Here is a 27,918-nt window from a genome sequence, read left to right on the forward strand (position 1 = left end):
TTATTATATCTGTATACTTTATTGTGTCTTTAGTAGGCGTCTGTCGCGGCTACGTCCATCGACGGAACGAACGTGATGACGTGAATAAATAAAAACGAATAAACAGAACATACAACTATACTTTGGTGAATTTCCATCCGCGTCGCACGGCAACGTTTGCGAATCGGACTATGGTTCTCTATTCGCTTCCATAGAAAACTATAGTCTCGCCTTCACCCTGGGATTTCGCTGAGAATTGCTTCAAAGCGCGCTCTTTAAGAGGCTTTCCCGAAAGGATTTCAAGAAGTTCACGTAGCACGATTTTTTGGAGCAACGGTCGCGTTCGAAAACGTTTCTCGCATCGTTATTCCGAAATTATTTTTGTCGAAAATCACGGTTTCTGGAGCGGAAACTGAACGTATACGAACGTACGTTAATCGATTCCGCGAAGTTCCGTTTCGCTCAGAGACAGGAAAATTCAACGAAACCGAAATTTTTGAAGGCGAAGAGCGCACCTCCGAGGGAACAGATACATCTGTCACAATCGTTACCGTTCTCGCCTGAGAATATTTTGAGAACTACTCGTAAGTATGCTCTCCGCTACGTAAAAAAAAAAACAAAAAGAAACAATGATCGCAGATGGTTAACAAAATTTTCCAAAATAATTTCCAGAAACTCGCAAATCCGAGCACGTGTTTTGAAGCGACAGCAAACGTTCCCGACGTTTTCCTGAAACGACAATTCCTGGAGGGCGGAAAACGGAAATCCCCGACTCGGTTCCCGTCTTAAACAATCGATTCAGACATCGACTAAAGCGCGCCGCCGTTCTCTCTACATACACGTATGTACAGAAGTGTATTTACAAGATTCGCGTGGATACCGCGTGCTCTCTGCTGTTCGCGAAGTCTGAAGCACCTCTCTCCTGGCACGTCGCGACGTGCAGAGAGAGTGAAAGAGAGAGAGAGAGAGAAAATCTCTCTGGAGAGACAGCGAGAGCAAGCGAGAAGAGCGAGAGTGCTCGGGGGGCCTCTGAACGCGCGTGGAATCCGCTTTGGAGAGAAGAGAAAATGAAAGAGAAAAAGAGAGAGAGAGAGAGAGAGAGAGAGAAGGGGTCTCTGAATTTTCCAGTTGCCCGGCCGAACCGATCTTCAAAAAATTTCCCCGGGGTCCACTCGCGGCTTTTCTTCCCGTTTTTCTCCGCGTTCCTCGTTACTTACGACCGAATTTCCGGCACGCCGGGGCAACAAGCTTCTCTCCGAAGGAATCCAAGCGCCGAAGAGACCACCGAAGAGATCTTTGGACGTGCACAAATGCATGCACTTCGAGTGTAGTCTACGGAGATCTATAGCCTGTGATCACGGGCTTACCTAGTCCCACGGCTTCACTTATCTTGATCCTTTCAACCAGTTTTAGCCAGCGAAATAAGCAAGTGTCCGCCATTTTTAAAAAGATTCTGTTCGAACTTGCACAAAATTAAGCGAGAGCCAAAGCCATATAGAGTGCTGCGAATAATTATAAACTCAAAGGAACATCTACATTTTTACCGATATTTAAACGAAAACGAAAAATAATTATATTTGTATATTTCCGTTTTCTATTATTTCTAATATAGAAATATACAAACGTGTTATTTTGTTAAATTTCGGTTTAAATGTTACTAAAAATGTGAAAGTCACTTTTTACTAAAATAATACGTTTTGTATGGCGAATTTGTTTATCAGCCTTTCGCGAATGCCTTTTCGAGAATCCCGATGATCGTGAAGCAACAGATTTTTCAATTTAACACAAGCTCGAATAGAACAGTTGTTAACAGCAGTTTAATTAAACTTTAATCAATTTAAACACGTTGGGCGCCGCGTCGATCACATATGGTGACGCTAATTTTTGACCAGTTTTGAACATTCACATGCATTGTAGTATATTCGAACAAACTGAATTTAACTAGGATGTTTCGGATGCGAAAGAGTTCTCATATCGCTACGATAAATTTTAACTTTCTAGTTTCGGTTTAATTAATTAAGTTGCTTCGACTTTGTGAGAATTTTAGTGAATTTTATTGCCGGCGTTGAACGTGTTAAGTCGCTTGATCCAATTTTGACCAAGTTGTTCTCTCTGAAACAATTGTCTTGACGTAAAGCCGTGAAATTAGGAATAATCCCGTAATTGATAGCACGCGTCGACAACTTTCCAACTCGGTTTTCAGCGACTTTCTATTCGATTCGACTTACACAACTACAATTATAACAGCGAGTCGTTGCACCGTGACGTTTCTTTGTCAATGCGAGCCGCGATTATGCTCAATTGTTCGCGGTAGATCGCAACGGTTCCGCATTGAGAGACATTCTCTTTGCTGATCGCTTGTACATCGTATATTACAACGTAATGGCTACTTATCGACTAACTGACTAGCAATCGGGGATCGAAGGACGCGGAGCACCGCTCGATCGACCCTCTTTTCGAAGGTTTTCTTAGCGTACGAGAGAAAATTACATACGTGCACACACCGATCCGTAAGTCCGGACGCCTGCGTTGCTAAAATTTCGTGCAAAATCCTAAATCGGTACTTTGAAATGAGAAGATTGTTGCCAGAACGGGGAATAGAAATCGAACCTTCCGCCGAATACAGCAATGTCTCCCTAACTGACGCTCGGACTCTGCACAAAAACGGACAATTTGAGAGGAGGAGATACAATTATTCGAGCCTTGGAGCTCGTTTTTATAGTTACGAATTGACAACAACTATAGCAAGGCTCGAATAATCGTATCTCCTTTTCCCAAATTGTCCACTTTTGTGGACAATCTGAGCGTCAATTAGAGAGACATTACTGTATTTCTCATCGTTGGTTTATAAAACTGCACTGAATTTTGCAACCAACCGATTTACTTTTGCACATTGCAATAAATTCTCCCTAATTGAGATTTTGCAGATTTTTCAGATTTTGCAAAAAAATGGACAATTGGACAACAGACAGAAGAGAAGATACGATTATTCGAGCCTTGCACCTCGTTTTTATAATTGTCGGCAATCGGCAACTATGAAAATTTGCCGCGAGACTCGAATAATCGTATCTCCTCTTCCCAAATTGTTTATCTTTATGCACACCCTGAGCGACAATTAGATAGAATTTACTGTATATCTTGAGTAATATAATCTCAACAAATGATCTCGCCTAACATAATACAAGAACACCTTTCCAAACGAATATTTAACGGTAAACCGATCATCCTTCAATTCATTAGACATTCGCAATCGCGTCTTCGGACTTAGGATCCCACGTGCGCGCATCTCTAGAACGAGCACCAGAGTTAAGTACTTCTAAAAACAGTTCCTCGAACCTACAACGAAGCGAAAATCGGCGAAGACAATTCCCAAAGCCCTTCCCCGCGAAAGTAGCCTTCTCTCGGTCGAACTTTCTTCGAGCATCTCTGGGACAGTGATTAGCCTGGCGATCCATATTTCACGCCAATTATCCACACGATCCGTGCGCTCTATGAATCCGAAAGAAGCGCGCGAGAGAGCTCGTCCAATCTTCCTTCCGTTGAAATGTTAAAACGCGAACCGATTCCGGAGGGCTGTTTCCATCCGCGACGTTCCCATGAATTCTTAACAGCGCTCGCCGGCCCGTCGACGATCCAAAAACCCCATCAGCTGCGCCATGCTGCGACGGAAACGCCCCGTAATCGAGAGGACCGCGCCGCGATCCATGGTCGCGATCGCATTCGATATATCCGTGAACGGTTCCCCGGGCGTCAGACTTTCATCCAGAGAGATCCTGATCTCGGGTCCCGCGGGATCCCTCTTTTGGGGAGCTGCGACGCGTTCCAATTTCCTCCTGAAAGCGCATCAACGCCTGCAGCAGGCACTGCGAGGGTGCAACACCCCTGCCGTGGCTCCCCGTCCGCTCATCGCCCGCTCCTTCTCGCGCACTCGAGTAACACCGTAGGAACCTTTTCTGCCGCCTCGTTTAGACTCTGCTGATCAAGTTAAAAGCAGAGTTTAGCAACTGCTCAGCAGCCTAGCTTCTAGTGCCTCTCCAATGAGTTCAGCTCGCCGATGACAGCCGCTTCTGCGTCCTTCTCCAATATCTCCTTGCCGTCGTCCACAAGGTCCTGGCCTTCAGGATCGTTCACCAGAACGCTCTCCTCGCCGGTATCCTGGGCGTCCTCCGGTGCCAAGAACGGATTAGCTCGGCCCTTGCACTTCCTTTGGTAGTCCAAGTTGTCCGGAGCCGGTCTGTGACAGGAATCGCAAACGGTGTCCGTCTTTGAGGTGCAAGGATGCGCTTCGTACAGTCCCGGGCCGCATCTCGAGCAGATCCAGCACGGCTGGATGCTGTGGTGAGGACTGTAGGTGCCCGGAGAGCATTTGCCGCATTCTGTGTCTCTTCCGCGGACGCATCGGTTCACCACGCCCCAGCCTGGACCGCATCTGCTGCAATGGGTCCCGCCTTTTTGGTGCCTGATGCGAGGCCTGCACTCGCTCACCTGGAACAACGGCAGATGCACTCGGTTAGAGTCGACTGACTAGAGGGAACCGCTTTCGAGCATTCGGCCGACCGGCCGGTGCACGCATGCATCGCGAGATATTTTTATTTGACTGCCGTCGAAACCGTAAGGTTTTTCGATTGGTCGAGATAGGGATATAAATAAATGTATGAGAGTAAGAATAAATGTATCAGGTCTATCGAAATGTTTCGTCGGTTTCTGAAGTGAAAGAATATAATAAATTGTTCATGCATTTAACAATATTTATTCTACAATATTATTTCCGTCGTAACTTGTAATTCCCTGCCAGCGTGACGGCAATCTGTAAAGATCATTTTTGAAGAATACAGTAAATTCTTTCGAATTGACGCTCAAGTTGTACAGAAAAATGGAGAATTTGTGAAGAGGAGCCTTGCGATCCGTTTTTGTAGTCGTTGACAATCGGTAACTATAAAAACGAGCCGCAAGGCTTTCCTCTTCCCAAATTGTCATTTTTTTTTTTGTATAATCTGAGCGTCAATTAGAGAGAATTTACTGTGTATCTCTTCTCTAATTCAATATTGAGATATGTCTAAACAATAAAGTTTAAAGAAGAAGGCATTGAAAGTTTTATTTTCCGAATGATAATTTGGTTTTCGAAATTAATGTAATATTATTTTCACTAAATTTTCTGCTAATGTATATTGAACTCATCATTAGCCACACTTTGTCGATACTATGAATAGTAACCTGGTTTTTGATAGATATACCACTATTGTATTAAATACAGTAATAATAATATTAAAGATAATACTATTTGGTATGAAATAGAATATCCTTAAATTATGTTGTTTTTTCAAATGTTCTCTTTAATCCTAATTAACCCTTTAACCGCGGGCGAGTTTATGATTTTTCTGTATGAAATCGCGAGCTAAGTTTACTTGTTATGCAGCCGCGTCCTAAGAATTAGATTAAAAAGGACAAAAAACAAGTTTTTTTATTTAGCTTTGTTTGCTAAATTTTACAAAACATTTAGAACGCGAATTGCACGTTGCTCATGGTTGGAGGGTTAATGCCACAAAGTTTGAATTCGAACCGTAAGAATATTTATTTTTCGAGAACTGGACAGTATCGTTTAATCCTTAACCGAACTGTTAATTACTGCCAGTTATTATTTCAGTGAATATTGCATATTTCCTAATAACAAATACAAGTAAATTTACGTTAAAGCTTGTCGGGTTCGTAGACGAATAAATTGTTTAAAATTGCGTATTTTTGACTAAAGAATTTAGTTGAGTTATATAGAATTTCGAAAATTGTGAAACGAATTCGATTATCGCGCCTTCAACGACGATAGAAGTGCATATAAGATTCAGAGTATAATGCACGGCAGTTCACGAAGGTCTTGAATTCGAGAAGGACCAGGCACGAAGCCCTTTTCATCTAAATTGACTCTGCGGCACCGAGGAAACAGGTGCCAAAGGGTATAGCCAGCTGACTGCTCGCACACCTTGCGCCTTTCTTTCGTCGCGCATCGGACCACGATCAAGATACACACGGCGGAGCCGAGATGTAAATTAGGATTTCTTGCAGCCTCGGGTTTCCTCATTATGCCTTCGTGCGTGCAGCAGTCCCTCGGATGCCGAATGATCTCTGCGCGACCGTCTCTGAACCCGTATACATAATTCTCGAAAGCCACAGCACGTTCGGTAAAATCGATTGTAGCATCGGAACCGGTCGCAGTAAGATCAACTTTCCGGAGAACTTATCTGCGATCTGATTTCTGTTGCATTGAAACGCTTTTACATTAATAATGAGAATTATTGCGACTGAACTGGGAATCTCTGTACAAAAGAATAATGTTAACCATTTGCACTCGAGAGGTGACTCTAGGGCATCATTAAAAATTGTTCCATCACTGGACTGCGGATTTTTATGCAAAATAAAAATTGTCTGCGTTAGTTGTAAAGAACGTTAACCAAGTGGCAAGTTCATTCTTCTTTTAGTCATCCTAGTGGATTAAAAGTAATACATTGACGTTTTTAATGTGAAATTTAATCTTTACGTTGTTTTCAATTGTAATTACCCAATTGTCCTATAAATGCATAAGATCTGCAGTCGATTTCATCACGTTCCAAAATAATTTTTATTTTACGACACTGTACTTGATAACATGATTTTTGTTTAACATATTTAAAAACTAAATTATCTTAAAATAATGACGGGAAGGAATAATGAACTACAGTGCCTTTACATTAAAAATATTATAGCATTATTTATACATGAAAGAAGCCAAAAATTGGAAAGGGAGTTGCAAAATTATCTATCTTCATACCATAAAATCTACAGTGATCTTGTAAGAACCAGCAAACAAACCAAAATTACAGATTTTTTTTAAAGACGATAGAAGATGCAAAAAATGTGAACGAAGAAGGAGGTTCAGAAAGTGAATGTGATATCGTTCAATCGAAAAAAACATTCTCGTTTGATTGTACTGAATAGTGACGAGGAAGAAATATATTAAATTAAGGTTACATTAAATGAAAGGAATATTTTTTGTTCGTTTTTTTCGTTTCGTGTTATACATACATTTATATTTTTAACAAAAGTTAAGTTGCTTATACGGAATTAAAAAAAAATGTTTTTAATAAGTCTTCGATACGTAACCCCCCTTTTTGCACTGACTCTGGGTCTCTAAGAACCCATTTACCGTATTATAGAAAGGTTACCTGTATTTAAAAGCAAGGTTCAATTTCATTTGCATAAAATGCAATCATAAATCACAGAAAATGGAAATACTGTAATTCAGAGAAACTATTTTGGACTTAATGTTTAAATGCCTCCGAGTGCAAAGGATTAATACAATAACATTTCTAATCATGTAACAATGTCTTCACAGTTTTAACTGCATCGAATCTGCGATCTAATAATCACCAACGAGTTAGCGTGCCAACTATGAGATAACGAAACAGTCGAAAAGAGAATTATTTGCAAGAGTATTCCTCGATGCTTAAATCAAAATAATTCTTAATTCCGAATCATGCACGCGACTCCTTGCATCTTGTGCAGCTGCGCACGCCACAAATTCAATCTGTGCCCTCGTAATTTTCGAGCAATTGGAAACTTTCCAGAAAAAAAAATGTCAAGTCTCCAGAATTCAGATGTTCGACAAGGGAAAGAGGAATGGTTTCTCTTTCTAGTCATTTGTGGAAGCCAAGAGCAATTAGCAGCGGCGTCCAATTAACGGAAGCCCCCGAGGAGCAAAGTCGGTGGTGAACTCCGGGAAAATCTAGGAAGTCGATGGGGTTTTGAACGCGGAGAAAATCCATAGAGAGTATACTGGACGAAAATGAAAAGGAGGATTGGGTCCACGGAGTCGGTTCGGGCTCGCAGCTGGCAGTAGCCGGCTGCTGGCACGCGCCAACGGTCATCGAGGCATCAGGTGCATCATTGCACCGGGCTCTCCGATCGTGAAACTGTCGATCTTTTTCTTCCTTTTCGCCGCTTTCATTTTCTCTTCTTAATCACGGGATCCGACTCGATTCTCTCTCGGCGACGCGAGATCCGCGACGATCCCCTCGATCCCTTGCGATCCCCGAAACCTCCTTAAAGGTGCACCTCGCACAAATGCAGTCCGCGCCTCGTAAACGTGTTTTCGTTATTTCAACGTTTCGCCCTCCGTTACGGACATCCGCGAATATCTAGAGTATATTCTTTATAATATAATCTTATGATATAATATTCTATAATAATTATTATTATTATATAATAATATCTATAATAATAATTATTATTATATAATAATATCTATAATAATTATTATTATTATATAATAATAATATCTATAATAATAATTATTATTATATAATAATATCTATAATTATTATTATTATTATATAATAATAATATCTATAATAATAATAATTATTAAATATTCTATAATATTAATATAATATTCTTTATAATATAATATTTTACATAAAAATTAAATATAACACACGTATCGCACATCGTTAAAAATGACACAGTGAAAGCTTGAACTTGCAATACGACAACATTAAAACGAGAAGAAGAGAAATAAGCACGCACATATGGGAGTAATAATTAATTTTATAATGAATTTTGGGGTGATGACGATCGGCGATGAATTCGAAAGCCATTTGCAGGAATCAATGTTAACGTATCGAACATTGAAATAAGAGCTCGTTCTGGAACACAAGCGACGAAGCCCGCAATTATTTTCCCATCGACGGGAGATCGATTCTTTTCGAAATGTCCAGGTGGACGTCGAAGCAAAACTGCGATATGGAATAATGGCTCGCTCGGATGGAACGATGGTACAAGGATCGATGTATCGACAATGGTATAGAGTTTCGTGGACGCCTCGGTGACTTTTAACGCGGGCAGAAAACTTAATTGTGAGCAGAAGCAATTTCGAGGGAGTGAGAGAGAGAGAAAGAGAAAAAGTGAGGGACCGGAACACGTACAAGTACTGTAGGTGGGCAATGCACGCAGGTAATATACGAGGTGGAGAGCGAGGTGGTGGAGGCTCGAAGAGTGTCATCTTATCGGTGGCGTAACACGAGACAGGCTCCTCACGTGTAAGGATGCACCCTGTCAATTTGCGGGTGAAACGAGTTCGCTGAAAAGGGTTAATAATAGCAACCCCCGTCTCCCGCGAAACAAATTACCCGACGACTACCATATACGACATATGCCGCTCCTTTAATAAATTACAGTGGCTGGTCAAATTATTATGAACACTTTGGAATTACTGTCCCGTCGAAGTCTGTCGTCGAGGATGGACCCAAAGATAAACCCACGCATGCAACGATATCTTTTTTTATTGCGGAACCGGTATCGTTGCGCATTCGATCGTTTTCAGTTCCACGAACATAATTTTATTATTCTCCTAATCCATTTAATCGAATGAAATTATTTATTTAATCAAATTACTGGACTTCTTACAAGTGACTGCACAATGATCTGAATTACCCAGTAAGAGATTGTCTTATCGTCCAGACCACACTTTGGTGATCATACTACGTATAATTCGAAAGAATTTTTTCCATTACTACGTTCGTATGCAATCAACAAATTGCTAAAAATGTGAATGTGTTATGAGTAAATTGCAAAGGGTTGTTTCTATTGCATCTCTTGACACCGGTTACCGCAGGAACTTTTTATCGATTATCTCAGTTTTACGTGTCAGATATTTGAAACGAGCACTGTTAAGAGTTATTGGAAGGACTAAAGAGATTCTCACACAGCGATCTACGCGATCAAAGAAAGTGAGACAATTGCCCTTAGCCCTCGCGGAATCGCTCGGACTCGCCACTCCACGGTGTTCAGCCGGGAAAAACGATCGGAAATTATTAAAGCCCGTTTCCATGGGGCGAAATGCTGCTGCATCGTGGCTCGCCTCGTCCTTCGTTGATTGCACCGGCTCCTCGCGAGAATGTAATTTCCTAGCTTCCCGTCCGCGAACCCCTTTCGTTATTGATTAAAGTTAAGAACCCTGTCAGAGGACGGTTCCCTTCCGACTACGCTCCACCGGCTACCGAAGAAAATTATTTTTCAGCTCCCTTTACGCTCGCCGGTTGTTACGCGCATCCTTTCGGCCGGTGCAATGTGCAATTTCACGCCGAAAGCATAATCCGTTCTCGCGCGAGCGGACCGCCTTGGAAAGCCATCTTTTCATAGTCGAAACTCAATTCTTCGACTGTAATATCTTAAAGGTATACTTTGTGCTATGCAAACAACCCCCCACCCCACCCCACCCCTCGATGCTTCGTTAACCTCGTCAGACATATGGCCATCTTGTAATCGTAGTTACTATTATATAGTTAATATAATTATTATTATATAATATAATATATATATAACATAATAATTATTATATTATATATATATATTATATTATATTATAATAATTATTATGTTATATATATATTATATTATATAATAATAATTATATTAACTATATAATAGTATAATATATATAATGAAATAATGAATAATAATGAAATGATTATTATAATATAATATAATACAATTATTATAATCACAAATTAATTTTACCTATGTTACTATTTAGAGTCATAGAAACAATGTAGCGTTTGCGACGCTTCAACACGTTCGCTATCAGCATAGCACGCGTGTGACGATCGCGATTTTGTATTTCGCGTAAAGAATATCAAATGAACTTTGTGAATATAATTACTGAAAATTGTATAGCATGATATTTCAAGAATTTATTACTTCTCTTTGACGACATTTTTGTTATATTTTGTAAGAGGATACGATGCATATCACCCTTTGTTGTCTAGTGGTAACTCTGAGGCACCATTTAACATCAACAAATTTGTTTACATTTACAAAAAGAAGATATTAAAAGTGTAACTGTTGAACGAGCCACAAAATTAAATTTCGCACGTCTAAAATGCACTGGGTCGTGTAAAATAAAAATTCGAGTTAAAATGTCTCTGACTGCGAACGATTAACCCTTTGCACTCGAGTGGCGACTCTGAGGCGCCACTTAAAATAGCTATACTACTTTCGTAAATAATTGCAACAGTATCCGATTCGTTTATATCTAAACAAAAAAACTGTTAAAATTGCAAGTATTCTATTTGCCAGTAGGCTCAATTTCATATGAATAAATCTAACTAAATCATATAAAATGGAAGTACTGTAGATCAGAAAACACGTTTTGGTATTCGAATTAAAATGGCTTCGACTGCAAACGGTTAATACGATAAATAAAATAAATATAACAAATATAGCTACGTATGTGCGCTGCTAGCGAACGTGCTAAGATTTGGGATGGTTCTTTAAAACAGCCTTGGAAACGTCAAACTTCGAAGAATTTTTACATGGGAACTTGGCTAATAAATGTCAAGCGGACGCGGAAAGTTGATTCTCCGGTATCAGGCACAGCAACTTTAAAAACGGTGCCAGTCATGCTACTATCCTGCGCGCCGTGTATTTCCATCGAACCCGCTGGGACGTAGCCCAGAACTGCAAAAGCGCAAAATACGGGCAACTTTATCGAACGTTCTTGTTAAATTAGACGATGCTTTCTCCGTTGCAGGCTGTTACGCGAGCACGGCGGAGTGCACCCATTAAAACGAGCGCTGTTTTCAGCTGGCATAAGTGCTGAATCCGCGTCGATGCTCGAGAAGGGTCGGTCGCTCTGCGATCGCTAAATATAGTATCATCTAGAACACATTACACGATCCTCTCGTTCGAGATGTAACTGCAGAACCGCGTATTACACGAAAAAAAAGGCGGAAGGAGTGGCGCATCGATCATCCATAAATCGATGTAGCTCTCCGCGGACGAGGAAGCACGCGCTGCGCTTTGCGAGCCGAGAGAATAAAAAACCGGGGAAAATTTCAATGGCGCCGCTGCTCGCCGACCAGGAAGGAATGATTTTCCGAATTGGAATTTATCGGCGCGCCAATACACGTTGCAAAAGGAATATAAAAAAAAGAGAGGAAAGACACAAAAGCCATCGCAATTACCGCTTCCGGTTCGCCTGTATTGCCGGAAGTCCTATTCACACGCGTCACTACCAACACCGTCGCTTCCGCCGTTATTGTGGATCCACGGACACCTATAAATTGCTGGCTCCTTTATTTCCTCTCCACCACCCGCCGACATTTTTGCTCAATCAGCCGCAATTAACGTCCCAACGTTCTACACGCAAAATTACTGCATCGTCCTTTTCCATCGGAGTTCGCGCTATCTTGAAGTGAAATAAAGTCGATAGGACCGTCGAAATCGATTTCGATGGTACTGTCTATTATCATGATTTGTCTTCGGGCGCGATATCTATTAGGTTATGTAATAAGTCCGTTCGCGGACCATTGATATCTAGGAAAAGGCAAGGAAATTCGCACGAATTCAAAGCGATAGCTCAAATGAATTTTGTGATATGTTCTCGTGGGTCTATTTTTATGCAACTTAGCTTAAATGAAAGCTGGAAGCGTCTATTTTAAGACAGGGTAAATTATATTGTAAAATAATGACGAGATCATTTTGGAAAGTTAAATGAAATCGACCTCTGACATCATGGGGTTTGCAAGATTTAAAAGGAAAAGTTTGCATGGATTTTAAGATACGATCCAGCAGAGATATTTTTATGCAACTTAGCTCAAATGAATACTGAAAGTGTCTACTTTAAAACAGGGTAAATTATATTGTAATATAATGACGAGATCATTTTGAAAAGTTAAAAGAAATCGACCTCTGACATCATGGGGTTTGCAAGATTTAAGAGGAAAAGTTTGCATGGATTTTAAGCTACTATCCAGCAGAGATATTTCTATGCAACTTAGCTCAAATGAATACTGAAAGTGTCTACTTTAAAACAGGGTAAATTATATTGTAATATAATGACGAGATCATTTTGAAAAGTTAAAAGAAATCGACCTTTGACATCATGGGGTTTGCAAGATTTAAAAGGAAAAGTTTGCATGGATTTTAAGATACGATCCCGCAGAGCTATTTCTTTGCAACTTAGCTCAAATGAATACTGAAAGTGTCTATTTTAAAACAGGGTAAATTATATTGTAATATAATGACGAGATCATTTTGAAAAGTTAAAAGAAATCGACCTTTGACATCATGGGGTTTGCAAGATTTAAGAGGAAAAGTTTGCATGGATTTTAAGCTACTATCCAGCAGAGATATTTCTATGCAACTTAGCTCAAATGAATGTTGGAAGTGTCTATTTTAAAACAGGGTAAATTATATTGCGATGTAATGACGAGATCGTTTTGAAAAGTTAAAAGAAATCGACCTCTGACATCATGGGGTTTGCAAGATTTAAAAGGAAAAGTTTGCATGGATTTTAAGATACGATCCCGCAGAGATATTTCTATGCAACTTAGCTCAAATGAATACTGAAAGTGTCTACTTTAAAAAAGGGTAGATTAAGCCGAAATTGTATAACTCTGTTCGCGTCGATGACTGCACATTACTATATTTCCTTACAAGAAAATACAAACGGACTTATCGCACTATTTTTTCGTAGAACGCGAATATTTTCGGGCCGATGTTCGCCGTAACAGTCGCAAACAATGAACGTGTTAAGATTTGAGATGGTTCTTTAAAACAGCCTTGGAAACGTCAAACTTCGAAGAATTTTCACATGGGAACTTGGCTAATAAATGTCAAGCGGACGCGGGAAGTCGATTCTCCGGTATCAGGCACAATAACTTCAAAAACGGTGCCAGTCATGCTACTACCCTGCGCGCCGTGTACGATCGTTTTCCATTTTTCCTAACGGTCAATTTAGATGTTACGGGCGTGATGGTATGCCGTCTTTTAGCAGGCGGACGGTAAACACATAGTCGAGGCTGGCCGCTTCGTCACGAGCGAATGACACATAAAACAACTGTCACTTATTACCGCTCGCGGCTTCGATATTTCGACAGTCTGCTAAATTGGCATCCCCGGCCCCTGCCCACTGTGTTTAGTCAGCGGCGCGTGCAGCGACCAACGAGTCAACCGACTTTTGTCTTCGCCTTCCTGTGCGAGCACAGAGCGCAGACGACACGCATATGCAATACACCATGTATGCATGTATATACATATATCCAACCACCGAATGCACTCCGTTCCACCGCTGCAATTCGAATGCGTGTAGTTCGTTGGCCAGTGATAAAACAATATGCCTTTTAAATTGAAACCAGTCGATTTCGGTCGTGCGCTCGATGAAATTCTTTCAAACAGCTGCCAGTCCATTGTCTGATAAAAATCCACGACTATACCGAAATTTTCACGTTCCATTTTATGAAATATTTCTCATATTGTGAATTCGAGATGGCGCATAGAAATTGTATAGGTGCATTAAATTTTACACGGTCAATATTTCAAAATGATTGCACCGAGGACTCTGGGTCGCCCCCATTGTTGCACTGCGCCTTAAATTGACACATGATTGGAAAAAGGATGAAATTCTTAATATTTCTCAGCGCACGCCTTATGTTTTACCTTAGTACACATTTCACGTGCGTACACCTACTTAAGAACATTTTCACTCTGCTGTTACGCAACGTTGCCAACAAGAACCAAGCCTATTCTGCTGGAGATATTAATCCTTCGCATTCGGAAGTTTTATCTCGTACACCACCCAGCAACCTCGAGGAAATTTTGCAAGAATTCTGCTGTACAAAGTCGAATCTAAATGAAAATCGTTGTACCGCTCTGGAATTTTATGGGAATTGATAAATTGAAGTTTTTGTGTTCTTATTGATGTATTCTGCATGAGATTACCAAACGAATAATTAAAAGGAAACGTCACTTTGAGATGGACACGCAGTGTCGCCGTATCGGCGACATTCGACAATAAGTGTAAAGGGTTAAACGAATTTCTAAAAATTCTTGGATGTTTGTCATACTTGACACTTTCACGACCGTGCGAAAACCCTAAAGAATTTCACGAAATTAAAGTATTTCATTCAATTAAATAAAAATTGCAAAACGAACTCATATTGGCACCAATTACCATCGCAGAATGACATTTCTTTTTAGTTATTTGTTTGGTAATCTCATGTAGAATACATAAATAAGAACGCAAGAACTTTTATTTATTAATATCCGTAAAATTTCAGAACGGCATAACGATTTTTATTTCGATTCGTGCCCCTTGCAAATCTTAATAAAGTTAAAAAATCGTTTTTAATTTTTAGAAATTTGAAGTGGGAGATTTCCCCATTCGGTTGGCCAAGCGTTACAGTAATTTCTCCCTAATTTTCCGTCAACTTGTAAACAAAAATAGACAATTTGGGAAGTGGAGATACGATTATTCGAGCCTTGTTACTCGTTTTTATAATTGTTGCTAATATATCGAATATATAATATATATCGAAGAATCGTATCTCCTCTCCCCAAATTGCCCACTTTTGTTAACAAGCTGAAGGAAAATTAGGAAAAATTCCCTGTAATTAGAGCTTTGTTTTAGAAAACCGTGTAAAAAATGGTTCGGCGAGAACATTGACGAAAGAAGGCGACCGAGGAAGTCGAAGCGAAGAAAATGCAGGGACGCCGGTTTTCCCCGAGTGTCGGCCGTCGCACCCTGTTGCACCGGTGCACCGGTGCAACGGTCCGTGGAGTCGAAGGGGTTGCTAGCCCGCGCACGTGTTCGAGAGGCGGCGGACAGGCGAGCACGGAGGAGGACAGAAGAGGACAGAAGATGACAGGGGACAAGAGGCGGCGAAGCAGCGGCTACGAGGAAACACACCGTCGTATATATGTATATGCGAAGGTATGTTTCTGTCACGGCACGCTGAACTTTTCCCCATAGGTCCCGCGAAGGGCGAGGGGACCGTCCGGCCCCGTTTCCAGCCAGGAAGGCCCACTGACGCTCGAGGGTGAAACGAATCGGCGCAGCTGCCGAGCCAACGCTGATAATTATCTTCGGCCGCCGCCACCCCATTGTTCCTTCCACCGCCTCCTCCTCCTCGTGCAAGGCCCGGCGAGGTCCCGAGGGCCCTAGGGCCCCGACTCGACTCGACTCGAGTCGACTTCTCCTACGCAGCTGCGCTCCGAGAGGGCACCGCGAACGAGGGGGCGGGAGACTCGAAACTTGGTCGCTTCGGGCTCGATCCTCTTCTCTCCGATCAGACAGATATATGGGCCCTTCGCGGCAACTGCTGTTGCTACCCGAAAGATTGCGAGAGGGTTGCGAACGCGGAGGTGCGAAATACAATGTTCACCTTTGTGCAATCATGACGCGAAATCTTTTTAAAGAGATCCCTTCGCGTCCGATGATATTTTAGTTCGACGATTTTTTCCCAACTTTGGATATAATATTGGGTCTAGTCTGCCGTACTTAAATTTTCGTAATTTATTAAATACGAACGTACGAATTATTTTGTATTATTGGGTTCTTTCTCAATTTTTTTCACTTTTGCTTTGGTTTTTGGTGTGAAAGTGTAATAAATGAACTCCGGATTTTATGAATTTATGGAAAAAATGAGTATAACGCGGAGTAGGGAAGACATGAGATGAATCGAAGAACGTCGTCGCACTACTTTTAATTTGATAGAACTACTAGAAGAAAATATACATTTTTATTTAACGTCTGTTTTGTAGAATTGTTGCAGTCTAGTAATAACGGACTTAGCGATAATAAAGTATAATGTTAATAAATAGATAGAAGAAAAATGTTCGGTCACTGCGCACACGACCACGGACCAACTAGGGAGCCAAAAGAAAGAAAAGCAAAACAAAACGTAACGTGCAACGGATGGCATTAACAGTCCAAATATTTTTCCAATACGTATAATTGTTTAACAATTTTTAGTGTAGAGGATTAATAGTACACTAAATTCTCATCAATTGTCCCTCAATTTTTAGTTACAAATAGACAATTTTGGAAGATGAGATACCACTATTCGAGCCTCGCGGCTCGTTTTTATAGTCGCCGGTTGTCAATATCTACAGAGTGTCCCAAAATTATGGTATTTCCGGGAAATAAAGGATTCCTGAGATCGTTTGAAGTAACTTTTTCCTCAGCGAAAACGCAATCCGAGGCTTCGTTTACGAGTTATTAACGAAAACCACTGACCAATGAGAAGCGAGCTCAGCTAGCGCAGGGCGGTCGAGCCAACGAGCGGTCGAAGCACAGTTGCGCTGATTGGCTCGACCGCCTAGCGCTAAGCGAGCTCGTCTCCCATTGGTCACTGTTTTCCGTTAATAACTCGCAAACGAAGCCTCGAATTGCATTTTCGCTGAGGAAAAAGTTACTTCAAATAATCTCAGGAACCCCTCATTTCCTGGAAATACCATAATTATGTGATACCCTGTATAAAAACAAGCCTCGAGGCCTGAATAATCGTATCTCCACTTCCCAAGTTGTCCATTTTCGTTTCCAAGCTGAGAAACAATTGAAAATTATTTCTAACTGTATTTCGATATTTAAATTTGCCTCGTAACGGTAGACTGGCGATGAACGTTCGAAACAAAATCTGCTGTGTTGGACAAGGCAAACAGCTGTTACCAAAAAAAAACGAAGAGAACGTTTCGTTCATTTCCAACGCAATGTTCTAGTCGGTCGAACGCTGTGAAATCAGTGCCTCGATCGAACGTTTCCACTGCTCGCGAAATTGTACAAAGGCCCCGGGAGAAGATCAAGGCGCGAAAAGGTGTCATGACAGATCCGATGTAGAATTTCCCAACAGAGAAGACAGAAACGGTCGCTGTGCCTACCTAGATCGACGTTCACGGCGCGGCATCGTTTCGTATTCCCGTCTCCGCATCTGCCATCTGGTCCTCGGCTTTTATCCGCGGAAAACTTTTCCCTTCGCAACAATTCCCACTCGGCGGCAGCGGTTTCCGTTGCAAACGCGGCGCGACGGTCCCGCGGCATAAATAAGGAAAAAGCGGCGGGGTCTGCGGCGGAACGGAGGAAACAGAATGCAGGGAGGCGCACGGAAAACCCGGCTGCTGCCGTGGCGCCCGGTCCGCGGCTGCAACGCCGACGCGTCGTACGTCTGTCTGGCTCTGCACCGAGAAAGAGCGAAAGGCCGACGAGGATCGAGAAACCGGCGTTAGCTAAGGTATCTCTCCTGTCGGTTCTATGGAAAAAAACCGTAAAGCCACCGAATAAAATCCGAGCGAAACCACCCGCGCGCAGCCTCCCAGGGCTTTTGTATTCTGTTTACACGCGATCTTTCTACCGTGCCATTCATTCCCCGCCATCTTTTGATCTCTCGCCCTCTCCGCCCCGTTTAATGTTCTATTCCGTTTCCGCGTGGCTCCTTTTGTTCCATCCTCGGCCCTCGTTTCTGTTGTTCCACTCGGTTTACCCCTGTGTCCCTCGTCCTCCACCCTTTTCGGCCCCGCGTCCCCCCGCGTCCCCCGAGCCACGGGCTTTCGTTAATTTCGCCAAAATCCCACTTGCTACTGTCTCGCTCTTTTCGCCGACGCACCGTACAGTTATCTCCGGTGTTCGTCGACCTTTCGGCCTGAATCCTAATGCATATATGCATGCATCGCGCACGCGGACGCGGAATAAAGGGCTCCCCCACCTACGCTCGTCCTTCCGATTGTCGTTACCGGGCCGGCATGCGAGTACATTTTATCTGTACCCGATCGTTCCCGCCGCAACGCTGCATGGATAATTAGCCGGCTGGAATCGGAGGCATAGTCTTGCCGAAAGACTTCGCCGGCGACCCGATCTTACCTCGCTCCCTCGGGTCGTCGGGCATTCTTCCTCGTCGTTGGTCGCTCGGCTCGAAATTTGCCGCATAAAAGTGTAGATTTTCAGCTGCTTTCTCAGCCCCTAGGCTTCCGATGGCCGAGATCCCGGCGATTGATCGAACATTTCGATCGTTCCCGGTCAGCCGCCGCATACGTGCAACCGGCCATAATTTGGTACACTCTCGAGCGAAATGAATGTTACACCTGTTCTTAGCGCGAGTTGTTTAGAGTAGTATTTTAGTATTTTATTTTATTAGTATTAGTATTTTTTATTGGTAACATTAGTTTCACCTCGCGGGTCATACGACGCTATTTAAAATTTATTTTCTAAGTTTGATCATTGTAAACCACTACGATGATCATAAAATTAATTTCGTAAAATCAGATGTAAAACAGTGGCAATAAAAGGTTGTGACTACGAAGCGAAAATATTTGCGTGTAACGTTGCATATTTTAAGATTATTGCATCGCTTTACAAAAATGGATATCAGACAGTTGAATGAAATTAGATGATACGTTGCTTCGTTCGAAATAGATTCGATTTAGATTCAATTAAGCAAAGACATTTTATGATCGCTTTTGTTTATTTTAAATTGCATTTCGCGAGCAATCAAGAAAATGACTATTTCCAGTGGCCCGCACGTTAATGCTAACGTTATTAACACAGCGAACGCGTTAATATATTTAGCGGGCAACTACTTATTCATCCGACATCTCATTATTTTGCTGCTTGCATCAGTTGCATCTGCAATTCTCTAATGCATTACCGCGCAGCGGAAGCCGCATTTGCCGGCGCGTTTAATGGGGAAAAACTTATTCGCAAATAAAAACGGATTTTTCAAGAAAAGTAGGAAGAAGACCGGGAACGAGGCCAGGGATAAGGGTAGGACGAAGGAGAGGGCGAAGAAGAAACGCGGCGAGGAATACGAAACGAGGCGAGGAGTAAAGAGTCCGAAAAACCGGGGGTGCCGGATGCAGAGGAAACTGCAGGTTTAATGCCGGGACGTCCAGGGATCGGGGAAACTGGGGAACCCGATGTCGGAAGGATCAGACAAGATGACAAGTCGGAATCGCGCCGGGCCAGAAGCCGTGGGAGCTGACAAAAGGCTAGCTGTTCCTGAGAAAGCTCGTTTCCACTTCTCAGCACCGCCAGCTAGTCCGACTATTCCCGCGCGTGCTAACAAAGTGCGGAACACTGTCACTGTCCACTTGCACGCGAGCGTGGGTGGGGTCAAATGCCGGCGATCAAGGGAACCGTTTTAACCTGTCACCGTCGGGAAACTTATCTCTCCTTAAATGAATTCTTACGTGGGAAATCGACGATAGACGGTTCCCCGAGTTTACTCCGTGGCTCTCGAGGCTTGGGATCTTCGTCGTTTCGATATCATCGCGTGGTGGGATCTCCGATCAGTTTGTCGGTTGTTTAACGAACCAGGCCGTTTAGATCAATTCGTGAAATTCGATTCGTCCGAGTACATCGTTAATTGGGATAGTTCCGCGTTCTTTTGAAGTGGTCGGTGCTTCGCAGCTGTCGCACTCGTTAGTCGTTTCTGTTCTCTAATTTTCTGATAAACAATTCCTCTGAGCTTCCCTCGACGAAGTTGTTTCAATTTTGGAAGATTAATCACGCGCACGATCAATTTATTCGAATAGAAACGAAACAAAAGAATAACAAAATTTTAAACGAGCGAAAGGCACGACTATTGTTCACTCCAAAGTAACCGGCTCCGGTACTCTATATAGGGTGTCCCAAAAATGTCTCGCAATTCGGAAATGAAGGATTCTTGAGGTCATTTGAAGTAACTTTTTCCTTAGCGAAAATGCAATCCGGGGCATCGTTTACGAGTTATTAACGAAAAACACTGACCAATGAGAGGCGAGCTCAGCTAGCGCAAGGCGGTCGAGCCAACGAGCGGAACTGGGCTCCGTGCGATCGTTGGCTGGACCGCCTCGCGCCAGTCGAGCTCATCTGTTATTGGTCAGTGTTTTTCGTCAATAACTCGCAAACGAAGCCGCGAATTGCATTTTCGCTAAGGAAAAAGTTACTTCAAATTACCTTAGGAACCCCTCATTTCTCGCTTGTACAATAATTTTGGCACACCCTGTAAATGTGACAACCGGCGACTATAAAAACGAGCCGCGAGGCTCGAATATTCGCATCTTCTCTTTTCAAATTGTCTGTTTTTGATTACAAGCTGAGAGACAATTGGAGATTACACTGAATGATTGAAATGTGGATTTAGGGGAGAAAGTAACTTCTAACTCTCGTTTCCGGGGAAGGAAATCAAGTAATTCTGATTTCGCCTAATCGTTCATGCTAAAACAACGCACTACTTGATCGTTTCGAGGACCGCAAATATCAATGAAACTGATAAATGTATCCGCGGTATGCATCGAAAAAAGACAACTGAAAGCTAGACACGGAGCGACATTTGTTTGTAGCAAAAATTCTCGGAAACAAATGGAACGACAGGAGGGGCCGTAACGGACCCGGCCGTCGTCGCGCGAGCATTAATCGCCGGCGTTTGTCTGGAGCGGTGCAGGAGCCACTCGACCGTCCCATTTACGCGGGTCTTTTCAATTGCTCGCTCCCCCGGGCAATCGATTTCCGTGTGGCTTGTGTAACGACGCTCCGGGAAACCCCCTTTGTGCATACGCCACCGTAAAATCGTTAAATATTCGATAGGACTCGCGAGACTCGCGCGAATTTCGCCGAAGAAACGTGCTCTCGTGAAAGGCGACCCATTTACCCGCGACGCCCGGCAAGCCCGAGCCGAGCCGAGCCGAGCCGTGTCGGAGTGGGTTAAGGAGGAATGCAGAAATTCGCATCCGCGAAAGTCTGTTTCGCCCGTTCGGCCGTGCCCTTGTTTATTTATCCAATCGGAGACGCGCCGCGCCGCGCCGCTCAATTCCGCTCTTATTCGGCGCTCCGAGTTTCCCGAGTCAAACGCGACTTTTACGCTCGACGATTAGAGAAACTGGGGAAGATCGACGAGGAAAACCGTGTCGCGCGTTCGCGTCCAAAGCCAACGCTGACGTAAGAATTTTGATCAATTAAATGTTGCGCGACTTCGCGATTTTCGCACCAGTGCGAAAATCTGGATGCGAACAAAGGGGATGCGCTTTATGTGCATGTCTTCGAACGTTTCTCCGTCACTGACGCATTGCGAACAGACGCAAGCAAATAGGTACAATCGATTCCGGTTATTTGGCGCTGATGTCTTTTGACCGCCCTTTAACCTTTTAGGTATGGCTGAATTCTGCGCGAGGCTATTTCTCTGGACGGCAGAGTCTGATATGTACTGTACAGAGTCTGATACTGTATATTCTGTTTGTATATACAGGGTGTCCCAAAAATGTCTCGTAATCCGAAAGTGGCGGGTTCCTCGGGCCATTTGAAGCAACCTTTTCCTTTACAAAAATTTTCTCCGAGGCACCGTTAATGAGCTATTAACGAAAAACAGTGACCAATGACAGGCGAGCTCAGCTGGCGCGAGGCGATCGAGCCAATGAGCGGAACTGGGCTTCGCGCGCTGGTTGGCTGGGCCGCCTCGCGTCAGCCGTACTCGATTCTTATTGGTCACTGTTTTTCGTTAATAACTTATTAACGGTGCCTCGGAGAACATTTTTGTAAAGGAAGAAGTTGCTTCAAATGATCCGAGGAACCCGCCATTTCCGGATTGCGAGACATTTTTGGGACACCCTGTAGACTGTTGTAAATCGATATGAAGACAAAAGAAGTGTGAAACAATGCATATGAAGACGATTATTTGGTTCAAACGATGAGCGAGTGAGCTACTAGAGCAAGCCACTATAGTGGCGCGTCGTCCAGAGAGATGACATCCGCGAAAGCCACTATAGTGGCGTGTCGTTCTGAAAGATGACATCCGCGAAAGCCACTATAGTGGCGTGTCGTTCTAAAAGATGATATCCGCGAAAGCCACTACAGTGGCGCGTCGTGCCTAAAAGGTTAAGTTGATATTTCAATTAATTAATTAATCGATTTCTTTATTAATAGAATAGAGTCAATAGTAAAATTAAATTCGGACGAGCCAGAAATTCGCGACACGTAACGAAGTTAATTGTTATTTAAAATTTCGTTTGACGTTCGCAATTGTTCGCAGCGCCGCTGAGAAAGAATGATTGATTGGAGAGGACCAGGACTATTCAATCGAATTTTTTCAGTGTTGCCCCAAGCGAACGGTGGTTCAAATAATCCACTGTGAACCGCTGGGATCTAGAGAACCAGCGAACGAAGTGTTCATTGAGAATACTGTTAACTTGGCCAATAAATCGTCGCGTTTTTTCTGTATTGCCATGAATTGCCATAAACGCAATGACTTATTTGCAAACCTAATAGACATTGTCTACAGTAATTTCTCCCTAATTCGCGCTCAGTTTGTGCACAACAGTGGACAATTCGAGAAATGAAGATACGATTATTCGAGCCTCGTGTCTCGATTTTATAGTTGTTAACAATCGGTACATATAAGAAAGAACGAGCTACAAGACTCGAATAATCGCACATCTCCTCCTTCCAAACTGTCCATTTTTGTGCACAATCTGAGCGCGATTTAGGGAGAATTTACCATATTCGCAGATCATTTTCCAAGGGTTTCGCTCGGATCGCGGCGAGGTCCACTGGATGCGGCGACGCAGAGCGTAAAATCAGCTGCGGAATCGGCGACAGGGTTCGGCGCAGGTGTTAGCGAAGTCAAAGCAGACCCACGAGGAATAGACCGGGAGGGGTGGGACGTGCGGTCTGGGCTCCTCGTGGGTTCGTCGTGGGTTCTCGTAGATGTTGTCAGCTCTCGCTATTCAGTTCACTGGGGTATTTCGTGGTTCGCGGGGCTCATTAGCATGCCATGGGAACGGGGAATCGGTAGATCCGCCAGTCCCCGACCCTGCCGCGACCTACGCGCCTCCTCGGCCCACCACCGCGCCGCGCCGCGCCGCTACCGTTCGCAGCGAGAGTCAGCCACCGCTCGCTGCCTACGCGCTTCTTCGGGGATATCCGGCTTCCGGTGCGCGCCGGAGGTAACATCTTCCGAGGAATGGGAACGTTTTGTTCCACTTTCCCGAGACGGAGCCCCCCGTCGCGAGGGGAATTGAAATCGCGATGGAAACTGACGCGCCACCCGGCCGCGCCGGCGTCGCTCCGGGTTCGCTCGGTTCATTAATTTTTGCGGCAGCCAGGGGAACACGTCGACCGGGCTCGATTTTCCAGGCCGGTTTTCCTGCCCGGTTTCCACCGGCGAACCGAACACGGTGAAAATTTGAAGCGAGCGCCGCATTTGTCTAGGCCCTAGCCCACGGCCCGTGGGAATTGCAATCGTCAATTTTTAAACGCGGATTTCCGACTCACTTTTGCCAGGCCGGGCTCGCTACGGCTATTCACCGTTGAACGAGCCGAAGATCATGCTATGCAGCCGAGTTTTCGCGACGGAATGCGCGGAATTTTTCATACGGATAACCACATTTACCTTTACCACTTCTCGACGGAGCGCTTCCTCGTCGCGAATAAATTCGTACGGGACGAGAGGATAATTTTATTTTCACCGTGGTGTCTCGCACGGGAAAGAGGATTAAATTCGTTTTGGCTTCGTGAAGCTTTTGTTTTGGAAGCTGCTGCGATATCGTGATTCGTCCGAGCATTGCCGGCGATACGGTGTCTTAAGTTTGACCGTTGTTAAATATTGATGGTAGAAGGGCAGAATTTGATTTATATTTAAAACGCTTTTGTTTCAAAAACTGCTACGATATTGTGATTCATCCGAGCATTGCCTAAGTCTTAAGTTTGACCTTTGTTAAATATTGACGGTAGAAGGGTAGAATTTGATTTATATTTAAAACGCTTTTGTTTCAAAAACTGCTACGATATTGTGATTCATCCGAGCATTGCCTAAGTCTTAAGTTTGACCTTTGTTAAATATTGACGGTAGAAGGGTAGAATTTGATTTATATTTAAAACGCTTTTGTTTCAAAAACTGCTACGATATTGTGATTCATCCGAGCATTGCCTAAGTCTTAAGTTTGACCTTTGTTAAATATTGATGGTAGAAGGATAGAATTTGATTTATATTTAAAACGCTTTTGTTTCAAAAACTGCTCCGATATTGTGATTCATCCAAGCATTGCCTAAGTCTTAAGTTTGACCTTTGTTAAATATTGATGGTAGAAGGGTAGAATTTGATTTATATTTAAAACGCTTTTGTTTCAAAAACTGCTCCGATATTGTGATTCATCCGAGCATTGCCTAAGTCTTAAGTTTGACCTTTGTTAAATATTGATGGTAGAAGGCTAAAATTTGATTTATATTTAAAACGCATAAATAACAGCCGCGTCGAATGGATTATGTTCGAAATCTTAATAACGAGACCGACAAGATATTATACGGCAAGTGGTTAACGCTAGATTTACGGAACCCGTCAAAATGACGGTATGCATTTATTGTGAAAATTAGTAGATGAAATTTATCTTATAGTTTCTATATTTTGATATTCTTAAGCAATTTACGATAGTTTTTCGCTTACAGTGCTTGCAGACTTAACACTAGATTTACGGAATCCGTCAAAATGACACTAATTTTTTAATTTACGATTATTCACACCGTAAAGATACACTTATGAGTTGTTCGTTCGATTTATACGTTACTTACGGCAAATGTTACAATAACACTTGCTAAAAATCAGAATGGATGCGTTATTGTTACTTTTATAAACTAATATAAAACAACTGTTCCTTTTTTGCTTCGTAAATCTAATGTTAAACAACGCGACCAATGAACGTTTAATTCTCAAACTAGAGTCACTGCGTCCTCGATGTCAATTGCGACATGCATACTGATCAAAAGAACCTGCGTGTTCAACTTAATGAGACCCATAACGAGAGAAAAAATGTGTATCTGTCTCGCTGATCAAAAGGATCGCGACCTGAATGGAAAGAAATTGCTGCATTGTGGAAATCCGCGTGCGCCGTGAACGCGCGAGGATCCCACGGGATAACGAACACCGGCGAGCCGACACTCGTGATTCTTCGTTAAAAGGTTAAAAGGGACGTGGCAGGTTTTTGTCGCCCGGTGTACAAGGAAAATTCATTCCGAAAGGGACCGAAACAAACGCGAGGCTCGGCTGCGTTTCCGCCGCATGCGGCGCCGGAGAACGGTGAAACCGTGGAAACCGTGCGGGGTACGGTGCCGCGGGAACAGACAATGAGAAGAAGGACGAGGGTCCGAGCTCGTTATTCCGGTAAGACGTGCGACGGGGGTGGCCAGAAAGCCGGCCGCGCCGCCGTTGAAAACTGTAACGGTGCTCGACGGGTTTTCAAAGTCGCTTTTGCGAGTCGCTCGGGCGCACCGATGCCCGTTAATGAGCCGCCCCGAAATTAACGAGTCGCGAGCCGAGAAACTCCGCGGGAACTGTGCACACATCCGCTCCGCCTGCTCCTTTCCGCGCTGTCGCGAGTCCGGGAGCCCGCCGAAGAACGGCGACTTCCGGCCGATTCGCCGGCCTCGCCTGCGATATACGCTTCGGACCGTGTGTCTTAGCTGTTGACCGGGACACAAAGATGGCCCGTCTTTTCGCTTCGCTAAACGAGTGGCCTTTATCTCGCGAACGGTTCAAGGGACGCGAAGTGCCCCGAACAACAATGACGGCCGAGTATGGTCGTGTCCCAGATAACCCGGCAGGGGAGCTTCAAACACAAAAAACGAAAAGGGAGTTCCGCGTCGAGCGAGCTGCACTCGAGTAGCGCATCTTTTTTAGTCGCACCTGCTCCTCTCGGCCAGAGAATGGAAAGTCGAGAACCTTTAAGCCGGGATGCCGGATTTTATGGAAATTATTTTTCCACGATTCCGGCGCTCTTCCGGGAGTCCGTTATAAATCCGACTCTAGCCGACCCTTTCAAATCGAACCGTCATATTATACATTTCTAATTATCGAGCGAGAAAGCTGCCAATCGCAACGACAGCTTCCCGTAGAAATATTCGCTGGCGTAATTGCCGGGAATTATGGTTTCCTCCGTTCAAGAAGGCCGCTCCTTGCGCAATTCATCCTGTTTCGGATGCAAAGTTCTCGCCGCGCTAGGCGTAAAAGCGAACATCTTCTTGGAAGATGTAGTAAATTGTCTCCGATATTCTGCTTTATCTTGGTCGAACAGCGCAGTGAAGTGGATTCGCACGCTTTTACACGGATCGTTAAGCCGCGACGATCTTCGTGAACGGAATCGCGAAGGGTGAAAAGCTCTGTCATAGCGCTCGACACATTTTTTTTTGACGATTGCTGAGTGCATTCGGTGTGTCTAATATTTTGGTGTCACTGGTTAACGCAATGCGGTCCGGACTGTTTACGCGAGAACTTTTGTATACAGCGGTTATTATTTAAAAAAAAAGAGAAGAAATGAAAGTTTTAACTGTCAAGTTTTGACTATTTTTACTTCGCCGGCATTTCGCGAGCGATCAAGAAATTCTTTGGATTCAGTGGCAATCGTTACCATAATTTCTGCAGAAAATGCTGAATACCGAAAGCGCAGATGACGTGAGGAAAGGAACGGAATAGTCGAATAGCTAACTATCTTCAATTCCAGACAATCAGAGACACTTTAGTCTCCAAAATCGCATAAATTCCACCCTTAGAAACGTCGAATTTTCTTACCTCGATAATAGCGGCCAGGAAACAAGCGCCCAGGGCGACGAAGATTAATCCTCGCGCAGGAATCATCTCCGACACCTTCTTCTTCGCAATGCTTTCTTGACACTGTCGGAGGGTGGTAGCACCCTTAAAGCATCCCCCGAAATCTCAGTGCACTGTCGATCACCGAAATCAGTCAGCGAGACGCGAAAGAATCCGTTCGACACCCGGTGGCTCGTTTAATCACTAAACGATTCACGATCTACGATCTGTATCTATGATCTACGATCTCACGATACGGCACGACGCACGACGATTGGCGAACACCGGGAGGAATGGCAAACGTGTATAGGTTGAACGAAAAATTGAGTCGATAGAGAACACGAGGAGGACTTCGCCGAGCAGAGGTCCTGCTTCGGTGGAGGCTGAACGTGAATTGAGGGAAGTGCAACAGTGCAGCTGTTATTGTTGAACACGCGCTCGGTCACGTGGCTCGCCCCCCACCACCTGCGGCACACGCACACGCACGCACGGCGGAATAATTTTTCTGCCACCGATTCGGCACCCTTGCGATTTTTACGGTGGTCGATGACCCGGCCGATCCCGATCCGCTTTTTGACCTGTTAACACTCGC

At 43.6% G+C, this 27,918-nt stretch overlaps 1 protein-coding gene across 1 annotated transcript; it reads right to left on the minus strand.

Moving 5' to 3' along the window:
• Window positions 1-27,703, minus strand: LOC117220734 (uncharacterized). The gene is made up of 2 exons (XM_033470986.2): window positions 27,309-27,703; window positions 1-4,464 (listed from the first exon to the last, which is right to left on the minus strand). The coding sequence occupies exons 1-2, from the start codon at window positions 27,372-27,374 to the stop codon at window positions 4,003-4,005; spliced, it is 528 nt and encodes a 175-aa protein (XP_033326877.1). The 5' UTR covers window positions 27,375-27,703; the 3' UTR covers window positions 1-4,002.
• Between the last annotated feature and the right edge of the window lie 215 nt (window positions 27,704-27,918).

The sequence above is a fragment of the Megalopta genalis genome, chromosome 9 (assembly GCF_051020955.1).
Source record: "Megalopta genalis isolate 19385.01 chromosome 9, iyMegGena1_principal, whole genome shotgun sequence".
Classification (NCBI taxonomy): Eukaryota; Metazoa; Arthropoda; class Insecta; order Hymenoptera; family Halictidae; genus Megalopta; species Megalopta genalis.

Coding starts and splice junctions, on each gene's coding strand:
- LOC117220734 (XM_033470986.2), bottom strand. CDS start 27,374: ATGATTCCTGCGCGAGGATTAATCTTCGTCGCCCTGGGCGCTTGTTTC. Junction 4,465..27,308: donor TCCTGGCCGCTATTATCGAG/GTAAGAAAATTC, acceptor CCGTTGTTCCAG/GTGAGCGAGTGCAGGCCTCG.